At 37.4% G+C, this 18,551-nt stretch overlaps 1 protein-coding gene and 1 long non-coding RNA gene across 2 annotated transcripts in view; one reads left to right on the forward strand and one right to left on the reverse strand.

The window, feature by feature from the left end:
- mctp2a (multiple C2 domains, transmembrane 2a) overlaps window positions 1–18,551 on the forward strand; it is a 68,434-nt gene that overhangs the window by 33,593 nt on the left and 16,290 nt on the right. Inside the window, exon 18 of the mRNA XM_048168611.1 lies at window positions 17,264–17,383. Coding sequence (XP_048024568.1) covers window positions 17,264–17,383 — 120 coding nt within the window. The remainder of the gene's footprint in view (window positions 1–17,263; window positions 17,384–18,551) is intronic.
- On the reverse strand, window positions 783–17,346 carry LOC125254150. The gene is made up of 3 exons (XR_007181604.1): window positions 17,224–17,346; window positions 3,392–3,492; window positions 783–1,873 (listed from the first exon to the last, which is right to left on the reverse strand). It is a non-coding gene; the product is annotated as an uncharacterized LOC125254150 (long non-coding RNA).

The following is an 18,551-nucleotide window of genomic DNA, read 5'->3' on the forward strand; positions in this document are numbered from 1 at the left end:
TACTGTGTTTCTTGACCAAAGATGTTTTAGAAAATTTAAATCTCTCTATTGTTTTATATGAAGGAGTAGGAATGATAATTTTTACATAATTTTTAAGCAAAAACTAGTCTACAACCTCCAATACCCAGAAGTCTTGTGAACACAAATTTAATATATATTTTTTGGCTTTATTTCAGTGACTTAAGTTTTTTGTTTTTTCAATAACCACGCATAAATGTTATTCCTTCAAAAACACAAACATGTACATATTACATGTACATGTTCCTTACATATTATTGTAGCCTAGTTTGTGCTGAATACAGTGTAATGACACCATTAATATGTTTATGAACAACTGAAAAAAGCACAAATGTCAGGGCATGTCAAAACTTCTCCAGGCCCCAAATCAGCCTCAGACCCCTGAGGATTAATAAAACACTTGCGAAAAAATATTACTATCTTTTCCCTACTAACCGTAACATATTCACGTTTGAATCATTTCCTGTCAATGAAACAATGGCAAAAAGTTCAAAAAAGTGTGAAGTAGAATCAGATTTGCTTTCCTCCACAGTAAAAATGAATTTAAAATAACTGTTTTCTATTTGAATATATTTTAAAATGTAATTTATTTCTGTGTTCACAAAGCTGAATTTTCAGCATCATTACTCCAGTCTTCAGTGTCACATGATCCTTCGGAAATCAGTCTAATATGGTGATTTGGTGCTCACGAAACATTTCTTATTATTATCAATGTTGAAAACAGTTGTGCTGCTTAATATTTTTATGTAAATTGTGCAGTTTTTTCAGGAATCTTTGAATAGAAAGTTCAAAAGAACAGCATAGAAATATTTTGCAACATGCATGTCTTTACTGTCACTTTTGATCAGGTTAATGCGTGCTTGCTGAATAGAAGTATTAATTTAATTAAAAAAAAAAAAAAAAAAAAATCATACTGACCCCAAACTTTTGAACGCTTGTTTATGGTATGGCATCAGCGTCGTTGGAGGTGTGTGCGCCCATCCACCTGAGGAGACGGGGACGTGGGACGTCCTGTTGCCCGCTCTATCTTTGTCTGCACACGTGGGGTTGAGAACAGAAAGAATATCATCTCTTCTCCACTAGCATGTGGCCTGTTTCCGCACCACTGCGTTCAAAGCTGCGCAGGTGATGCCGAGCTATGGAAATGACAGGAAAAATGAAAATAGGGCACCTGTGTAAATCGTCTAGGCTTTAGAAACAACAGGCCGGAGGGGTGAATCTCAACTATGCGATTGTAAAGACCAGTTTCATGCTTTTTTCGTACTCTCTCACAATGTTTAATTACCATACATGTTGCGCGACGTCTATAAAACAGCGCGTAACCCTCAAGGGTTAACGAACACATATCTGTCTTTCTCTCGCTCTATGGGTGTATGTATATCTGTAGGCTGTGGTAATAAGGTAACAGAGTCAGACATTGACAGATGCTTGCCTCTAAGAAGAGCATAATTAGAGGAGACCGTGCTTTCTTCTACGTTTTCTCATCCAATCCATGTCATCGTAGTCATGTCAGCCGTTTAATTTATAATGTAGGCCTGTATACTTGGAATGTAGTACACAAAGTAGCCAGTGGAGAGAGGATACTATTTACTTTACAAACATATATTTAAAATACATTACAATACATTATTCATAGAGTCAGTGGAGTCTCTGTCCTGTAGCTTTTACACTTTACACAACTTATAATGCATTTGTGGTGCTGCGGTTTCTTTGTCCAGGTCTGTAGGTTGCACAGGCAGCGCCTGTTCCCGGAACACACTCCCACCCCAGTGCTGGAAATCCCAGAGGTCACCACCCCGACCTGCGCACAGCAGAGCGCATATACACGCTCCCTCTCGCAAAACACAGCTTTCATCTGTGGAGAGTGGGAAATATGTGTGTGGGTGCATGTGTTTTAGTTTGAATATCCTCTGCTTTGTGCATGTGTGTATATATATATATATATATATATATATATATATATTCAGTATATGCACAAAACTTTTCTATATTGTATAATAGTTTATTCTTTGTTATGCAAAGAAACTCTGATTGGACCTCTGAAGGAGGGAAGTTAAGTTTAACATAAGTGCACCTGTAAAGTCCCCAGTTGAGTGATTTGACTTATAACTTCGAATGGCTTGGGATGTTCAAAATCACATAGCGTGCAACAGCAAGTGGAAAAGCAAAACTCGCTGCAAAAATTAACTTACTTCATAAGTATTTCTGTCTTGTTTAAACACCCTTAAAACAAGATACTTGATATCATGGTTAAGATAAATATATCATGATTTAAGTTATTAAATTTGGTAAACTTTAATATTTTACAGTGCCTTATTACATGTTACTTAAACTATGAATAATTACAAGCAACTAAGCCTAAACTAATCCCTAATCTCAAACTTAACTCTATGCTATTCATTAATATTACTCAATCCTTATATACTTAAATCCTTGTGTAATTACACTATAACAAGGACACCTTAAGTAAAGTTTAACTTTTTTAAATTAAATGCAAATAAATAAATAAAAAATAAATGAATAAATAAATAAAATATATATAAAAATAATAATAACAATAATATATAACTTAATAATATATAACTTAATAATATATAACTTATTCAGACACCTTGAAAAATTCATTCATTATTACAGTTACAGTACATTATTTAATAATAATAATAATAATAATTCATGTTATATATTTAAATAAATATTTTATATTTAAATATATGTGTGTTAAATATATACATGCATGTGTGTGTATTTATACACAATATTTAAACACAAACTTTTATTTTGGATGTGATTAATTGTTTGACAGCACTAATAATATATATATATATATATATATATATATATATATATATATATATATATATATATATATTCCACAGTAATAAATACATAATAATAGAAATAATAAAAATTATAATAATTATTACAATTTTAAATTAATATTTATATATATATATTTTATGACATTGGGGGTGTGTGTGTGTATATATATATATATATATATATATATATATATATATATTTTTTTTTTTGGCTACTCTGGTTCTTATTGCATAAATCCCACTGTAAGTATTCCTTTGAATTTTTTATGCTTGTCCACCCAAGGCACTGTTTTTAAACCTTACCAGTCTCATTAGGAGCATCTGCATATGCATTTGAGAAAAAAATATATATCTCCCAAAAGCATGCAGCCGTGCTCTCCTAACCAGACAGACCGCTTACATACTTGAATATTTTTTATTGCTTGTTTATGCAACAGTAATGAGCCTAGAAACAGCTTTAAAGTCAGACAAGTACAGTAAGTCCAAGAAGGAGGGCCGTGTCAGATAAAATCTTTATAAAATATCACTTTTTAGATGTGGCTTGCACTTACTGAGAAAGATGAATGTGGCATACATCAGTGGAGACTGCAGAGGGGTCACACAGAGTTCTCTGCTGCATGTCTCACTTTGGCCTGTAGATGGAGCTACAGCACTGTCGAAACATGCATGCACACACAGGTATTAGTGGAGAGCAGGCCGATGACAATTCTGATGGTGAGCATTAAGCAAAGTAATTTCTTACAGCGCATTACACAGAGCAAACAGACTCCAAAAAGTTTCCACCACAGGCTAAATGAGCATTACCCAGCCAGGCATTAACTGGCCAAATTTGCTGCTTCTGAACTCTGTAGTTTCAAGCATTTTCAATAAAGATGAAAGGGATCGAAGGGTGAGGAAAAAAAGAGATTATTTACACTTGAAAGCTGATTTGGAGCTTTGCTGTCATTAGAGTCTTTTAAGTATTTAAGTAGAATTAATATTTTAACATATGAGCTTGCTTCATCTGTCAGTAGTCTGGACTAGAAAGGAAAACCTGCACGTGTGTTTGTGTGTGTGAGTGTGTTTAAGATTTTTTTTTTTTCTTCCTTTTTGACACTGCCAGGTAGCAAGCGGTTTCGACATCATTTGACAGGCTGTGAAATGCTGATTGCTTCACATCACAGACTGTAAAGATGGCATCTGATGAATGTTTGATGCCGTGCAGCTGTAAACACAGTTGGCAGCTGTGACGGAGCGTTCTCTCTCTCTCTCTCTCTCATTCTCTCTCTTCCTGTTTCTGTCTAGCAGAATGGCCAGCGCCAGATGATAGCAGGACAGGGTCTACGCAGGTTCCTGGGTCCTGAGGGAACGCTATAAAGTGGCGGGCACGGTCTAAGCTATTAACTGGCTTACTGAGACAGCCAGGATTAGACTGATTATCAGCATTTCCACGACCTGATTCGTTATTCCAGTTAACTTGTGTAATGTCCTCAGGAAAACGCAATGATCTGATATTGAGGGGTTTTCCTGCATGGCATCTCATGTCTGTGTTAGGGCTGCCAATTTAATGTTAATTCAGTACAGTTAATTACTTTAAAAGAAAAATATGCACTTAAAATTAATACTTTTAATTGTAATTCCCCAACAAGGAATTTTCCTTCCAAGGTTTTCACAAGGTCGCAGATAGAACGGAATAAAAATGATCTTGAGACATGTTTTTGAAGTTAAACTTTTTTTTTACTTGACACAGTGTCTTAAAAACATGGCACGGGACACTACAAAGCAGCAAAACATATTGGACAAAGACATCTGTCTACATGTATATGTAGTCAAACAATTAAAAAGTCACGCAGATGGAATGCAGTCAGCCTCGCTGTGGGCAAAACACAAATATTGTCTTCTAAAGCTAAATTGTTATGTCTATACAATGATTTACTTGGTTCAATTATTTACTGCCAATCTTTAAAGCAATATAAACCCAATCAAGGTGGTTAGTACTCTCTTGACCTGACCTATATTTGTACACAGAATGCCACAATTGACCAATCAGAATTCTATAGCAATCAGTATTCTAGGGAGCCGACTAAAAAAAAAAAAAAAAAGGTTTATGATTTTTAAGCTTTTACAGAGTCACGGAAGAAACATACAGGTAGTTGCTTCTGTGACTTGGGTGTAAACATTAAACAATAAATTGAAGAGAACTTTTGCACATGACATGCAACAATAAGATATTAATAATATATACTATCGATAACACTTTAGTTTAGGGTCCAGTTCTCACTATTAACTATAGTAGTTGCTTATTAGCATGCATATTACTAGGATATTGACTGTTTATTAGTACTTATAAAGCACATATTAATGCCTTATTCTGCATGACCATATTCTACATCCCTTTCTGAAACTGAAATACCTTACTAACTATTAATAAGCAGTGATTAAGGAGTTTATTGAGGCAAATGTCGTGGTTAATAATTAGTTAACAGTGAAATTTGGACCCTAATCTAAAGTTTGACCCTAATATCTATATTAATAATACTAAAATTCATCATTTATTCCCCTCATGTCATTTCAAACATCTTTCTTTCTTCTGTGGAACATAAAAGAAGATATGTTGAAGAATGTTTTGCTTACCATTGACTTCCAGTTTATGCACTGAAACATTTCTCAAAATATCTTTTATGTTCCACCCTAAAGAGAAAGAACAACATTAGGGTGAGTAAACAATGACAGAATTATAATTTTCAGCTGAATTAGTCTTTAAAGGGTTAGTTCACCCAAAAATGAAAATTCTGTCATGTTGTGAACAGCGTCGGCCTGACCCAGCGTTCGGACGCAGAACCTGAATAGTCATTATTTTTAAATTGTTTTTGCGCACAAAAAAGTATTCTTTTAAAGTATAATTTGATTATTTGACGAACACGTCACGCACTTCGTTCACTTAAATGTTTTAATCGATTGACAGTCCTAGTCTTTGTGTTAGATCTTTGTCCGTCTAGGTTTCCTTTGTCCCTCACCTCTGTTTCACTTCACTCTGAAAGTTTCCCTGGACAGCTACACTGAAACGAATGTGCGCATATGTGTGCGTGGGACCCGCTGAGTGCCTCGTGGGCTTTAAGAACTGTCAAGGAGTTTGTGCTGCGAGTATGACAGGAGGGCGAACCCTTGATAGTGATATATGTGCACGGGCTCTTCCTGAAACTCCGGAGGAAGGGATTAATAATTAAGGAGCTGTATTTGAGCGGCCGCTAACAGTGCAGTGATGGCTGGAGATTTGACAGTGTCAGTGTTGTTATTGAGATGTGTATGCTCCGTGTCATCGTACCGCTCCTGGGGCTCAACGCTGAGTCTGCCTTGACCCCGCGCACATCCCTCTTATCCTTCACGCTGACAGCTCCTCTCTTCGCTCCGTCTGTCCGCTTACCGCTTATTCTTTTTACATACGGGTGTACATTTTTACGATCGCTCCATTTAAATGTGCGCATGTTTGCATATTCGTTATTTGCTTTGCATAATTTGTATATATTTTTAATATTCTCCTTCCATCTGTGCACAAACATGCTTTAGCATAAACAGCTTGCATTCCGCTCTCATTTTTTTGCCTATTACTGCCGCCGAACAAACATGCTCCGTCTTTAACCCTGATGCACATGTCTGCGTGCGTTTGCGTGTCATAATGACCAGCACTAACACGCTCGCCACCTCCACAGTCACAGAGGACAACTCTCCCCGGGCGCCCGTGTCCGCTGCCTGGTCGGCTGGCTGTGACGTATATGCGTGTTTGAGCTTCCGTGAGCTGAGCTGACACTCGGGGTGCCGTCTGCCCCAGGGGAGAAGGCTCGCATGGCAGATCTGTCACCCGTGAGGTCGCTGAATGTTAACGCTCCCAACATGGATTAAACACTGGTGGCCGGTGCGGCAGGGTGGGGTCGGTATGCCAGCCGCTGACAGGCACCACAGGGCTCTGTACACTGGCCTCGACACCGCCGGTGACAGAGAGACTTTATCTCTCCCTCTCTCGCTCTCTTTCCCTCTGGGCGCACAGTCCACTCCACCGCTCCACTGATAAGGACACGAGCCGCCGTCCAGTCGGCTGTTGCCGAGAATCACAAACATGTATCATACACTCGCAGCCTGCAGTGCGGTTGTAGGATCGTGTTTCAACACAGATTAACTGTAGCTGTTGCATATCATTTTTTTCAATATGGGAATAATTAGATTTACAAGGAATTATAAATAGAAAATAATTGTCTTCATTTCAGAATTATTTTTAATATTTTATAATAAATTGTTAATGTTATCCACATAAAGTTATTATGTTGAAATAATTTAATTAAAACATTCATCACTGTATTTCATTTACATTCTAACAGATTAAATGTTTTAATTGAATTAATTAGCCACCAAATATTCTCTAATATTATAATAAAACTTAAAAAAAAAAAACTTTTAAAATATATATTTTTTTTTTTAAAATTAAAACTTAAAAAAAAATACTTTTTTTGATTATTATTATTATTATTTTTTATTTTTTTTTTGTCTGGCCTGCACGGATGGGCATATTGGTGAAAAACAGAGATATTATTTAATATAGATATATTATTGTATAAATAGAATCAAATTTGATCTCGAATGAATGAATGAACTAATCTTATTCAAATATGTTCAGTGGCCAAATTCTTCATACACATTCACATAAGCAATCTTTGATCATATTCCAAATTACAAAATCATTATAATGCAACTCAAGATAAATTTTGAGAAACACAAACCATTAGTTCACCCCCCGAATCTTTTGTTCATTTGTCACATGACAGACACAATGAACGAATCGTACAGTTTTGATTCCTGAAAGTATCCCATCTTTAGGTGGACATACAGGTGAATAAGAGTGATATTGTTAAATATAGATATATTATTATAGAAATATTTAAACCTGATCATTTACACTGTTTTGAATCCTGAAAGTCTCCAATTTGACCACAGCTCAACATGTCTTGATGTGCATTTACAATATCTGCACGCAAGACACAAGCTTTTCCGTGCTTCTCAAGCTCTCTTTTGTATCAGTTGCTTTCTGCCACTTTGATTTAGTGCAAATGTTGTCATTTTTCTGTATTTTAATCAAGGCACCAATGTAGGTTACTCGCATCGCCCTCCATTTCACCTTGGAAAAAAGCCAGAGAAAGAGGGAAAAGTGTGGCAACGCTGTAAGGATCCTCTCTTCACATTAAAGTTGCCCGGTTTCATCGTCTCTCTCAAACACACGCATACGCATTAAGCCTGCAGCCAGTCAGCCTTGTTAGATTTGCACAGATACGTTCATGTAATCTGGCATCCGTCCACAGCCCTTCGTCTGACCCTCATAAGGCACGGCTGCCGTTGTTTGCGTCTCGCTGCTGCGGAAGATAAATGCATGAGAGGGACTCAAACTTCCCCTCATGGTTTAGTTAGTGCTCACTTGCTCTGAGAGGATACACACACATAATAGATTTCCCCATCAAAATGTACAAATCTGAAATGTTATTGCTCTCAGTAGTTACCCATGGAAAGTGCTTCTTAAAAATTTGTTCAGTGATCATTGATGAGATTGGTTCAAATCTTATTCATTTGCTTCAAATCTAAATTGTTACAAAGTCATGCCCCCTGAGACTCGTTTAGTTGTGTAATAGCTCAAAACAGTTTTGCATTTTTCATTTATGCATCTTACAGCAGTCCAATATGTCCAGTGTTATCTTACTAATTCTCCCCACATAGCTGTCCAGTTCTGAAATATTTATGGACTCACCACTGCTTCGGATTCAAACACCAACTTTACAGGACATGATCCTTGCTCAGTTTGTCTTTCTGTGTTTATTAACACACACTGAATGGATTTATATTGCTCTTATGAAAATGCTTTTAGCGAAACTAATCTCCCTTTATAAATTCTGGGTTGTTTTAGCGAGTCAGTGTTGTGTCCTTTTAGTATACATGAGGTGGTGAAGTTGATATATAGTGGGGTCCAAATGTCTGAGACCATGAACATACCTGGAATTCAAAATTTAGGGTCAATAAGAAATTTTTATTGGGCAAGGATGCACTCAAAAGTGACAGTGAAGACAAGGGGAAAAATGGTTACACTTTATTTTAAGGTGATGTAGTTACATTGTAATGACTAATATTAATTAATGTACTTACTATAGAGTTACGGTTAGTTACTTGTAATTATGCATAATTTACTGTTATTACTATAGTAAGTATAGTAGTAACGTATAACTACGTCACCTTAAAATAAAGTGTTACCAAAAATTTCTATTTAAAATAAATGATATTCTTTTGAACTTTAAATTTATTAAAACATCTATGACAAACTTTCCAGCATTCATATTAATAAATCAACATATTATAATTATTTCTGAAGGATCATGTGACACTGAAGACTGGAGTAATGATGCTGAAAATTCAGCTTTTCCATCACAGGAATACATTTTAAATTATATTATAGAACTAGAAAACAGCTATTTTTAAATTCTAATAATATTTCACAATATTACTATTTTCACTGTATTTTTGATCAATACGGTGACCAAAATACAGAGAGCATACGAAACTTCTTTCAAAAACATGTTTAGAAATCCTACTAACCCCCAAATTTTGAACAGCAGTCTATATAAAATTTTAAAAAATGGGACATTGATCACAAGAACTCGTACAAATGTACTTTATACATCGGTTGGATGTTTTTCCATTGAAGAACGAGATGCTTTTTGGATCATTCTCAGATCATGCTGGAGAATATGATCATCAGGTCTGACACAAACTTGTGGAGTTCATACAGATTGGGTGCCGCTGTCATTAAAGCAAAAGGTGGACAAACCTGAATTATGCTAATGAAATAATCTGAAATGAAAAAAAAAAAAAAAAGTAGACAAAACTGTTGCACCCTACTGTAAAGTATGTATACATGAATTTTTTTTTCCTACATGTTCTGACTAAGAAATTCAGATGGATGGCGGTTATTGTACTCCCACAGTGATGCGTGTTTACATTTAGCAGTAGCCGTGGAGTGTTTTTTCCCCAGCCCTCCACACCACTTGTGTTTAGTCTGTCAGTAAGTAGTCTGATTTGGTAGCCTCTCTCCACCCCTTTGCCGTTTAATCAATTTGCAGGATTGTATAAACTCTTAGTGAGGGCGTCTTTGTCCTTTTGTTCCTGCCGTGGCTCTCCTCTCCCCCTCCCTAGAGAGCGTGGGTGGCGTACTGCTGCCAGCCGGGCTTCGGCTCCAGGACTTATTTTATTCACACTTTTAATCGCTGAGTGCTTTATTATTAGGTATAGGAATTCCTCTGAACAGGGGATCGTCTAGAGAGGCCTCAGAAATACATTTAGTGCAATCATATTAGCTGCACGCTAAAACAAATCTGTCAGGCGGTTCTTAACCCCCTGCTAGGCCGGTCTTATGGTGATCTTTGTTGGTGTCTGAGGAGAGGGCATCTCCATCACCTACAGCAATCCACAACAACACACTCTTAGTAGCAGTGTTGGGGAAAGTTAATTTTAAAAGTAATGCATTACAATATTGTGTCACTCCCTAAAAAGTAACTAATTGTGTTACTTAGTTACTTTTGCGTTACTTTTTCTCATCTGGGCTGGGCTGTTTGTTTGATAACAACAAAAAAAAGTTATATTTTTTGGTAAATGTAAAGGCACTTTCACACCAAAAGTGAAATGAATAAGCCTCAGGCTGAAGGAAATGCAAATTCCTGCCTGTACGGTAGAGGGCGCAGCTCAAACAAGCCTGTGCTGCTACTCTGGAATACAGTAGAATAGGATACAGGAGAAGACGTAAGTGAGTAAATGTATGCTCACATTTAGTCTAGAACTAGTCTAGAACAACCATCATGTTCACACGGCACACTCAACACCTCTGCACACATGGGGACAGGAGAGCTGTCAGTCAATAAATGGGAAAAAGTAACTTGCGTTACTTATTTGAAAAAGTAACTCAAATTTTTTAAGATAAGTCCAAATCATCTTTAGACACTCAACATTTTTCAATCTAAATGATTTTTAAGTTCATACTGCAGCAGAATGTGTGCTAAATATGGTGTATATACAATTTTAAACTGATAATTGCAATATATAACTATATTGACTTAAAGGTGCCATAGAACGTCTTTTTAAAAGATGTAATAAAAGTCTAATGCTGCGTTCACACCGAACGCGTCTGAGGCGTCTGATTTACATGTTAAGTCAATGTAAACGCGCGTCTAAGTGTCCTGCGGCGCGAATCGGCCGTTCAATTCACGCGTCTGACGTGCGAATTGAGCGTCTGACGCCCAAACGCCCGAGTTGAAAAATCTGAACTTTGGCGTAAATTTGCGGCGCGTTAACCAATCAGGGACTCTGCTTTGGTAGTAACGTGTTTATGATGTGATCAGTGGTGGAGACCAGAACAAAGATGTCGCTGTGTGGCCACCCTGAGCTCTATGATGTGTCATTATATTTTTATCGAGACAGAATAAAAAGGCCCTTGTCTGGAAGAAAATAAGCGAAGAAATCGGACAATCTGGTTAGTTGTAAAACTTTTTGCATGATTTTAGCCATTGATACTAGCCCACCTTCTAGCTAGCAAAAGTCGGCCGGCATAACCGAGTTAAATGTTTCCAACTGACGAGATTATGTGTTTATTCAGAGGATCTGTGCAGAAAGAGATGAAAGCCCCTCCCAAGACGCGAATTCGCGTCTGAACACACTTTGTTTAGACGCGCGAATTGAGCAAATTTTACGCGCGTCTGACTTCAAAATGTTCAAGCGTCCAACTAGACGCCCCAGACGCGTTCGGTGTGAACGCAGCATTAGGTGTCCCCTGAATGTGTCTGTGAAGTTTCAGCTCAAAATACCCCATAGATTTTTTTTAATTAATTTTTTTAACTGCCTGTTTTGGGGCATCATTAAATATGAGCCGATTTAGGCTGCAGCCCCTTTAAATGCTCACGCTCCCTGCCCACGGAGCTCACGCTTGCCTTAATGCATAAACACAGCTAATATAACCATGGATCTTTACAAAGAGTTCATCATGCAACATGTCTAATCGCGTAAGTGTGGTATTTTTTTTTGGATGTTCACATTTGATTCTGAATGAGTGTGATAGTGCTCCGTGGCTAAAGCTAACATTACACACTGTTGGAGAGATTTATAAAGAATGAAGTTGTGTTTATGAATTATAGAGACTGCAAAATAGCGACGGCTCTCGTCTCCATGAATACAGTAAGAAACGATGGTAACTTTTACCACATTTAACAGTACATTAGCAGCATCCTAATGAAACATTTAGAAAGACAATTTACAAATATCACTAAAAATATCATGTAATCATGGATCATATCAGGTTATTATTGCTCCATCTGCCATTTTTCGCTGTTGTTCTTGCTTGCTTACCTAGTCTGATGATTCAGCTGTGCACATCCAGACGTCCTGCCCTTGTCTAATGCTTGAACATGAGCTGGCATATGCAAATATTGGGGGCATACATATTAATGAGCCCGACTGTTACGTAACAGTCTGTGTTATGTTGAGATTCGCCTGTTCGTCGGAGGTCTTTTAAACAAATGAGATTTACACAAGGAGGAAACAATGGTGTTTGAGACTCACTGTATGTCATTTCCATGTACTGAACTCTTGTTATTTAACTATGCCAAGATAAATTCAATTTTTAATTCTAGGGCACCTTTAAATTTCCAGGGCTAACACCTGCATTTTGAGAGTGAGTTTGAGAAATGTGTTCTGTGTGAATGGAAACAGCACTGGACAACAATGCAAATAGCCTCTCTGCATTGTATACATGCTTGTTTTGTGTGTGTGTGTGTGTGTGTGTGTGTGTGTGTGTGTGTGTGTGTGTGTGTGTGTGTGTGTGTGTTGTTTTTGTTGTAGGTGGGGTTGGAATAACTTGCAGAGTGGGAGATGAGCTGTGTGTCATCAGTAGGTTTTAGACTGTGTGTGTGGTCAAGGCTCAAACCAAAGTCTGGGCTCATTGTTGCCAGTTCGCAATAGAAAAAACAAGCAACTGGGTCTGACAAAACAAACTCAACATATCTCACTTTCCTCACCAAATAAGCCTAAACAAGCACATGATTGCATTCTGGAAATAAGACCAAAAACCTGTCCAAAAATTGCCCACATTTATACATGAACAGAGCAGAATATATGCATATGGACATGGCAACACTGGCTTTGGTATATTTGTTAAAATAAATAAAAAATAAATAACACTAAACAACACAACTGGCTTTAAGACTTTCTGGTCTTAAAGAAGTCGCCATCTTTCATATTTATTTTCATCACTGTCACTATGGTTACAGGCATTATTCATGGCTGTTATAAGAATAGAAAAGGCTTGACTTCAGTTGTTCCTCGTAGTTTCAGCTAAATTTAATCACGACTATTAATGGCTCTTTTAGTGTGGCCTGTTAATACATGTGCTCTTTGTGGCCCTCGTGTGGAGGGCACAGGTTTTATTCCAGCCATGTCACGTTCTCTGTAAAAAGAAGTAGTTGCCTACGCAGCCTTGTAGCCTATATATGTGACTGTAAAATTAGCAATTCTGTTTGCACTTAATGTACTTAAAGGGATAGTTCACCAAAAAATGAAAATTACCCCATGATTTACTAATCCTCTAGCCATCCAAGGTATGTATGACTATCTTCTTCCAGACAAATACATTCAAAGATATTTTAAAAAAATATCCTGGCTCTTCCAAGCTAGTGAATGGTGCTCCTGATTTTGAAGCCAAAAAAAAGTGCATCCATCGTAAAAGTAACCTACTTCACAATAAAGGCCTTCTGAAGCGAAAATTCTCATTTTAGACTTCTAATTTATGACCGGTGTTTTGTTTTGCTCTATCCTCTGCACTTCCTCATTCGTCATTACGTCATTACGTCATGCGTCGGGTCAGAGTTTACTCTTCCGCCACAAATCAATGCGTACGGCCGTCTGCCGGAAGTTAGTTATTATAGTTATGTTTTGAATATGGATTTTTTTTTTTTTTTTTTTTTTTTTACAAAAACCCATCACTTCAGAAGGCCTTTATAAAACCCCCGAAGCCGTGTTGAATATTTTTACGATGGATGGATGCACTTTTTTTGCTTCAAAATTGCACCCCCATTCGCTGCCATTATAGAGCTTGGAAGAGCTCTATAAATATATCTTTAAATATATCTAGAGAGAGTTTCGTCTCGTGTGTTCGTCTGAAAGAAGATAGTCATATACACCTAGGATGGCTTGAGGGTGAGTAAATCATGGGATAATTTTCATTTTTGGGTGAACTATCCCTTTAACGAGCAGTAAAACATCACTGTGTCTGAAAGGAAAATCAGTATATAGCTGGATTTCTTCTTCAATATAAATTGACTGTCAGGTTTTACCTCGTCCTCCCTTTCCTTTAATCTAATAAAACACAAACCACTTAGTGGAGAATTAGTGGAGCGCGTTTAGCAGGAGCAGTGCAGTATTTGAGTAGCATGCTAACTCTGCTTATTAACTCGCGGCTCTCGGACACTGCCTTCGCACCGAAATCGTAGAGACTTTTCCAAACGTTCACCGTTCTGTTTTTATTAGCACTGGGGGAAATGCGTGTAAATCCAGCATTCTTCCACATTCACACTGTTGAAATGAAGACATTTCTGACAGGTTTTGTTTATCCAGTCATTTAGATGCTACATTTAGACACAAGACATTTTACTGTATTTCTGTGTGCTTTTATCTTGTCCACCAAGCCTGTGAGCAGTTGAGCGGAAATTTGCATTAGTGGACGATTATGAATACCTGTGACAGATTCTCTCTCTAGACTCGCAGGCTGCAAATGAATGGTCTCCCACTGTTGACTCGCATGGGAAGACAGGGACCAGGCAATTAGACTTTAGTAGTTAATGTAGAAGCTTCTGCAGGCAGGGCAAGCGGGTTCAACATTCCTGCTGGGCTGTCGCCAGGTTTTTTCCATCTCGACTCTCTCACTTTCTACCTCGACTTCTTTGGAAGGTATCACTTATGACAGCTAACCTGTTGATAAGCCCTTAGAGTTTATCTGAGGGTGAGGATGAAGGCGGGCCCCTCCGCGTGGGGTCCCACAAGTGGAAGCAACTACAGCAGGATGCCGCTCGTATTCAACCTTCATGAGCTATAATACAGATTTCAGCTCGGATCTGTGCACTAGCACAGATTGAATAAGGAGTTAAAGAGATTCAGCCATTTCCTTTTGATATTATAGTGTGACTAAATTTGTAATGAATTATTAAAGAAAGACCCAGATGTGTGCACTGTTGTTGTTGTGCCTGCAGGGGTTGTTGTCCAAGTGCTCTGTGCATTAAGCACGATTCTCATATCCCTGGTGGCTGTGTGTGTGTGTGTGTGTGTGCAGGCATGTGCGAAAGTGAACCTAGCATAGGAGTGGCAGTAGGTAGACTGCCCCCAGAGCATGATGTCTGGCCACTGGCTGATATGACAGGAACATGCTGGTACTGTACTAGATTTAAAGTAAGGCCTGCAGGCCCCGTCTAACTTAAGTCAAACATATTGTTTCTAACAAGCCTCCAGCATGCCATGAAAACGCAAGCCTGTTGTTCTGTTTAGGTGCAACCGTACAAGCTCATTCTTGTGACCTTCAGATAAAACGGGAATGATACAGCGCAGTGTAAGAATTCAGAGTATTCATTTAAAATTATGTTAGACAGATGTCATGTGCATTGTTTCAACATTTTATTGTGGAAATACCCTGATGTAGTGCAATTATTATTTTATATATATATATATATATATATATATATATAAAAATATGACCTGTTCATCTTTGGAACACAAATTAAGATATTTTTGATGAAATCTGAAAGCTGTCTGACCCCTCCATAGACAGCAATTTAATTACCACTTTCAAGGCCAAGAAAGGTAGTAAAGAGATCGTTAAAATAGTCCATGTGAGTACAGTGGTTCAACCTTAACTTTATGAAGCGACAGAAATACTTTTTGTGTGCAAAAACAAAACAAAAATAACGACTTTATTCAACAATTTCTCCCCTTCCCTGTCATTCTCTTACGCTGTTTACGTTGTAAACACAGTGCAGTGCTTCCAGGTTCTACGCCGACTCAATGTTCAAAACAAAATCGCATTTTTGTCAAAGACTACAACATGCATAAGTAATGCTTCTATTTCTTGTTTCTGCTTTTTTTTTTTTTTTTTTTTTTGATCCAGAGATTCTGTACTCATTTAAAAACGTAATATCACCCCCTACTGTATAACAGTGAATTCATGGATTGCCAGAAAATTCTGGCAATGGTGGTTTCTTATTGTGTTCACAGAATAGTTGTACAGTATACTGTACATTAGTGATAGACCAATGTATTGACTTTTTAAATATTTGGATTATTGTCAAGTGTACATTTTCTATTTTCAGATTTTTTTTAGTTAGTTTTTTTTTTTCTTTTCATTAAAACAAAATAAATTATTCAGCATAACACAAAGTATGAAGGTGACAGCAAGGGTAAAAGTAAAAATAGACAGAATTGAGCATGTACAATTAAATACTCCGTATCAGCCGATATAGTGTATGTCAACTATTATAGTACAAATAAATTATAAATGTTTCTGATAAATATTATGGCACCAATATACCGTGCACCCCTAGTTTTCTTTGAACCAATGTTTCAGTTATTTGTAGAAGTACATTGATGAAATTTGCTGACATAAATGCTCAAGTGTAGACGTTATGTTACGTGCGCACAGTGCATTTTTATAATAATGTTCCCTGCGAATGTCTCGTTTTACAGTCATCCCTGTGCGTCATCTTATTATTTCTCAGGCTCATTAAGTTGCCGCTAGCTGGGTTTAAATTCAGCCGTCCAATTAGCGGCGTGCCGCATGGTGCCGTGCACCTATTTCTCTTATGGAATTCTGAAGGATTATTCATCTTATTTCTACCAGGGGTCTTGAGTGTTCGCAGTGTCTCTCTGCAGTGGTAAAACGCTACCACCAGCTCTTCTGCAGCAGTATATGCATGCTATAGGTCAGGCAGCACAAATGCATTGCAGTCAGGAAGCATTTAAAATGCAGTACATCAGAGCAAGTGTGAAGGACCCGCACACGTCAGATGTTCTATTTTGTCACATCCGAATTACACACCACCAGAACAGTGTTAATCAATTGCAAATGGGTTTTTGAATCTATACTACAGCACACGGGCACCTTTATGAGGTGCTGGAAGGGATGCTTGGACTTTGCAGTACAGTTTTCTCGTTATGACAAGGTTTAGAGTCCCTGTGTCAAGTCTTTCTATTTAATAAGAGTTTAATTCCAATCTAATATTAGAGGAAATGCATATGTGTGTGTATGTGTGGGCAGCATTGCCAACTGTGCTGTCTGAGATTCTCATACCCTGTTTGATACCATCTCTCTCTTTCTCTGTCTTTCTTAGATATTTGTGTTGACAGTGTGGCTTTGGGAGCTGTTCATGTTGCCTCTTTTCCTCCTTCTGCTCATTGGCTGGAACTACTTCCACATCACACCAGGCATGGCCAGCTACAGTCAGGACTTGGTGAGTGCTGTGATGTCGCCCACTCAGCTGCACAGAAAATGGTCCCTAATAAGTCAGTGCTGGTGACTCACAGGATTTAGAAATGACAAGCATCAGTTTTAAACCTCACAGATTCTATTGAAGACTGATTAGAAATATTAATAGACGTTCTGTCTACAGATAATAGATGTCATATAGAGTACTTGTTTGGAGGTTAGGAAACATTCAATTTGTTTAATGTTTTTGAAAGAAGTCTCTTGTGCTTACCAAGGCTGCATTTATTAAATAAAAAAATAAAGTAAAAACAGTAATATTCTGAAATACAATTTAAAATAATCGTTTTCTATTTAAAAAAAAAAATATATAGAAAATTGGAAATCACAATTTCCACAAAAATATTAAGCAGCACAGCTGTTTTCAACATTGATAATATTAAGAAATGTTTCTTTAGCACCAAATCAGCATTTTAGAATGATTTCTGAAGGATTATGTGACACTGAAGACTGGAGTAATGATGCAGAAAATTCAGCTTAGCACAAGAATAAATTACATTTTAAAATATATTCAAATAGAAAACAGTTATTTTGATTTGTATTATAAAACGGTTAGTTCCTGTCATTGATTCTGATTGGTCAATAGCTGTGTTTTATTCAACAACACCCTTAGCAACCACTCTTAGCAACGTAAACTGTATGTTCTCAATTGATATTGTTCGTTGAAGCTTAAGGTGATGATACACGGGGCAACTTTTTGAGCAATGTTGCCGGGCAATGTTGCCCAGCAACATTGCTCAAAAAGTTGCCCCGTGTATCATCACCTTTACTGTATTATGTAGAAGAGTGTTGTGAGAAAGAGATCGAGTGAGCGAGTTTATTACCTGCATTCAGATTTAGCATTTTCCTTCAGGTCAGTCCTATGTTCATAATAAAAAAATCTGTTTAAATGTCCGATGTATTATCTTGTCCTTTTAACAGTTAAGGGATTTTCCCATGACTGACAGCACTAGTCAAAGCATTTGTCAGTTGCGTCTTGCTCCATGTTCACAACAATTCAGTCTTTTCAATGTAAAAGTCTTCGCTACTGACTGACACACTCTTTGCCGCCATCTAATGGCGTAATAATGTAACTTCTGTTGCTGTTCATGGTCAGGGACTATGTTTTTCTGGCAGAAGGAATGCTTTAGTGAAAG

The sequence above is a fragment of the Megalobrama amblycephala genome, linkage group LG19 (assembly GCF_018812025.1).
Source record: "Megalobrama amblycephala isolate DHTTF-2021 linkage group LG19, ASM1881202v1, whole genome shotgun sequence".
NCBI lineage: Eukaryota > Metazoa > Chordata > Actinopteri > Cypriniformes > Xenocyprididae > Megalobrama > Megalobrama amblycephala.